Source organism: Sitodiplosis mosellana, unplaced genomic scaffold (genome assembly GCF_009176505.1).
Source record: "Sitodiplosis mosellana isolate CC-2019 unplaced genomic scaffold, AAFC_SMos_1.0 Smas_scaffold_11, whole genome shotgun sequence".
Classification (NCBI taxonomy): domain Eukaryota; kingdom Metazoa; phylum Arthropoda; class Insecta; order Diptera; family Cecidomyiidae; genus Sitodiplosis; species Sitodiplosis mosellana.
Genome location: NW_022595253.1, coordinates 3,513,376 through 3,517,561, shown reverse-complemented (window position 1 = coordinate 3,517,561; position 4,186 = coordinate 3,513,376). Strand labels below are relative to the sequence as shown.

The following is a 4,186-nucleotide window of genomic DNA, read 5'->3' as shown; positions in this document are numbered from 1 at the left end:
GCGCCTATTGTTGGTGGTTACGCGTGTTTTCAATTTCATTTTCCCAAAACAAGCCATAAAAGCAAAAAAACGTTTTTTTTTCTCTGTGTGCTGTGTTGTGTTATTGTCATTGTTCATCTCTCTCGTGTCGGATGCAATGACAAGTGAGAGTTCAAATGTTCGTGTGTCAATGTTTCTCTGAATTTCAGAAGTGTGCTTTTAATGTTGTTTGTTGATGCAAAATGTGATCGTGTCAATTTTAAATTGTCTTGATTAAAATAAAGATGAAAAGAAAAGCAAATGAAAACAAAATGAAGATGGAATCGACCAAACAATGCAAACAAATGAATTGCAAACAATTTTTGATAGATTTCATCTTAGAAATTCGCTTTCGGGGGGAAAATCGAGCTGCTAAAGCGAAAACTTAATCTCTTTGGAGAGAGAAAATACAGAACGTATCCAACATAAACTGGACATGTGCCAATGGATCATAAATTATTCTGTCTCCATTGGCCACGCTTAAATTGCTTTGCTTTCGACTTTGTGTCGATTTTCGACTTTTGTTTTTCTTGCCATTTCGCTTTTTATGATGACTCTTTTTTTTTGTCTAATCCGATGCTCGTTATAGTCAATGTATTTATATGTGAAAAATGTGTTTCGATTGGTTTTTGAGTTTTTTTTTCACGTTTTGTTGTTGTTGTGTAGTGTGTTTGTTGTATGTATGTAATGAGTAAAGTGTGTAAAGTGTGTAAAATATGTGTGTGTTTTGTGTGTTGCGATGTAGGTGGATGATGTTAAATGTGTCTTTTTGTATTGATCCGTTTGATGTTCAAGTGCAATGTCTGAGTGGCAATCGAATTTCGCTGCGTGATTGACAATGATTGACAATGATTGGGTCAGAAACATAAAGAAAGAGACAGGAAATTATAGTAATAGAGCCAAAGATAGAAAACAAAAGAAAAGTGTTTTTTTTAATCTTACATTTTTGATTCCATATATTTAGTTCATTTCTTTCCTCAGATTGGTTTTTTTTTTTATTTCGAATACAGAACAACAACAAAAATTCCATTTTTTCTCATTTTTAACGAAAGATACGCTTAAATAAGAAGTGAAATAGTGACTATGGCGATTTATGGCAAATAAAAAAAAATTCAAAACAAAATTTATCAACATAGGATGCAATTTGGAAAATTTGGGACAATAATTTCGACAATTTTGTGTGTATAAACGACATGAAATTGGCTAATTTAAATCTGAACAGAACATAAAATAAATTCCAGCATTTTTGGTGTGGCAAAAAGATAAGAAAGATCATTGAAATAAAGAAAACAGTCAGATTATGAAAAGTAAAGAAGAAAAAAAGAACAGAAAAACGGTTTTGATGAAGAAGAAGAAGAAGAAGAAAAAGCAACCGTAAATGATATATAGAATAGAAAGAGAAGAGCATGCAAGTAAGATGTACATGCAAGCGAGAGCTAAGAGAAGGAAAAAAGTACAGAAATTGATAGAGAGAAGATTGAGATGAAATCTGAGCGATAAAAAGCCTATAGCAAGAAAGAGGTCAGTCCACATAACGTAAATGTAAATATATCTCATGTTTATGATCATCATGTGCCCGAGTGTGTATATTGTGTAACTTATGTCACTTTGACTGCAATGTGGTTGCGATGCGTGTTATGAGGTGTATGTGTTCTGTGTGTGTGCTTGTGTGTTTGTTGGTATGTTTTAGTGCTATGTGTGTTGAAATTCTGTGTGCTAAACGTTTTTTTCTTTTTTCGGTTCGTTCTATAAAAAAAAAAAACAAAATTGGAACACTAACGACAAAACTGCCAATTTGAATGGTTTCAATCGGAAAGCATTGCGCATTTGCATGCTCCCATTCTTTGTTTCGATATAATTTCGTTATTTTTGTTTGTTCCCATCATTCTTCGTTACATTTTTTTTTGTTACATTTTTTCGTTGCTTTTGCGCAATTTGCATCTTCTTGAATAAGTTAACTGATCTTTTTCGTTAAATAAATAAATTAAATAAATAGCATTAAATTACTTTTTTTTCGTTTCTCTCTCATAAGATAAATAATTGAACAGAAATTATGAAACAAATTGGAAAACTTTAACATAACAATAAAAATTGATTTTAAAATATCGGAAAAATCAAGAAGCAGAGAAATATTTAGCAAAAAAAAAGAATTAGAATAAACTAAGCGTTAAACAAATTCGAGTATTGTTTTCGGTACTAACGGCAGTAATGAAAGAAAATCTTATGAAAAACTTTTCTTAGCTTTTTGGAATCTGGATGTTTCTATTTGTGTGTGTGTGTGCTTTCTAGTTTTCAATGTTTTCCATTTCCGCATCAATTAAACATCTATTATGAACTAAAATAAGGTAAAGTAAGGATTCGATATTTTTACAAAAAAAGAACCCTGATCGTTTTGTTGTTGTTTTGTTTAAATTTATAAGCTCCTTAACAAATCTTATCTGTGCTCTTACTTAACCTGTGTGTGTGTGTGTGTTTCTGAGTGTAAGTCTGTTCCGCATGAGTGTGTGTGTGTGTGTGTGAATGAGTCATAGTAAGTTCTTTGAATCTCTATATGTGAATGAATCTCTTGTGTTCGTATTTAAAGGGGGCAATTTGAAAGAGTTTTTATGATAAATTTACTCAGTTTTTTGTCCTCGGTATGCCAAATCCTGTGCGTCAACGCTTCGTCCCCAGCCACCGTGTCCAGTACCCGCACCGGCTGCATAACCGCTAACATCAATGTTCGATGCACCAACTGAATAGGCTTCACCATGACTTGCCGAATGGCTGGATGAGTGATGTGGATGAGCAACGACCTCATAAGTGACATGCTTCTCTTGTGACAACAACTTCTTCAAACCGATAATGGCCGACAATACCAACGCAATTTTACCGACTAACAATGCTTTGCCAGCAATCAGTGCGATCGCACCCAAAACGAGTGGCAACAATGCGGCTGCTTTCAGACCGAGAGCCAACAAAAGTGGACCGATGATTTTGGCTGCTTTCTTCTTTTTACCACGAGCTTCGTTCACATCATTTTCACCGCCAAACATACTGTCAGACACATCCTCGAGGGCTCGACCAGTCGATGAAACGGCATTCACAACATCAGCACCTTTCAATTCAACTTTGACGGTGTGCGATTGCAAGAAATTCTGTACCCGGCTGAAGATCAACGATTCAATCGATTCGTCACCAGTTAGAGCACGTGGTGCACCACCATCGGCTGGTTTATCGGTTTTAATCACCGTCACTCCTTCGGTCAGAGCAAATGTGTCTCTTTGATCGAGCATTTTATCCACAAATGAGAACAGCTTATATTTCACACATGACACTGAATCCTTGCGCAGACAATCCGTATAAATACTCTCCATTAAATCACTGTCGCCACCAACGGTATTTCTCGATTGGCCGCGAATTTCCTCGGCTGGCAACGCTGACACCAACGCAATTCCACACAATATTCCAAATACTTTTCCTAATGCCATCGTGTTGTTTCGGTTTGTTTGTTTTTTTTTTTAATTCAAAACTTTATTCACACAATTTTTCTATTCCCGGTTTTATTTATTGCGAAAATAAAACCGAACAATACTGGAGTTGGTTGTTGTTTTTTTCTCGCAGCAACAGAATTGGAAACACCAAATTTATCTCGTGACAACGAACTAACCAAACGAGAAAACAACAAAAAAATTTGGATGGAAAACCAAAAAAATACGAATCAATGAAAAAAAAAAGTCAAACTGTGATGTTGAATCAACTAGGAAGGATGATATGATACGATTTGTAGAACGTACAACCATATTTATACATGGATACTTGATCCAATGCTTCTGCGACTTTGCCCCACTAAATTCAAATTCAAGTGCGCGCACTGTACACACACGCACAGCCACGGCACAACCGTTTTCGAGCAGCAACCACAACCACGACAACAGCGACGATGACGATCACAAAACAGCTACGACGACGAAGACTACGACGACGGCGATGAACATCAGCATATGGAAACACACACACTATCTACCTTACTGAAGCGCAACAGTCTCGCTCTCTCACCTGCCAGCCAATTCACTTGGTTCGGCTTTGACTTCGGCTTTATGTTTCACCATGGGCCACCGGATTCTTTGGCTTCTTACATGTCTCTCTCTCTCTCTCTCTCTCTCTCTCTCTCTCTCTCTCTCTCTCT

At 36.2% G+C, this 4,186-nt stretch overlaps 1 protein-coding gene across 1 annotated transcript; it reads right to left on the bottom strand.

Moving 5' to 3' along the window:
• Positions 1-986: 986 nt before the first annotated feature.
• On the bottom strand, positions 987-3,781 carry LOC129567501 (uncharacterized). The gene has a single exon (XM_055444465.1). It carries the CDS (start codon positions 3,486-3,488, stop codon positions 2,634-2,636), a length of 855 nt encoding a protein of 284 aa, XP_055300440.1. The 5' UTR covers positions 3,489-3,781; the 3' UTR covers positions 987-2,633.
• Between the last annotated feature and the right edge of the window lie 405 nt (positions 3,782-4,186).

What these genes read in the sequence shown, in the direction of transcription:
- LOC129567501 (XM_055444465.1), bottom strand. Translation starts at nt 3,488, where the DNA reads ATGGCATTAGGAAAAGTATTTGGAATATTGTGTGGAATTGCGTTGGTG.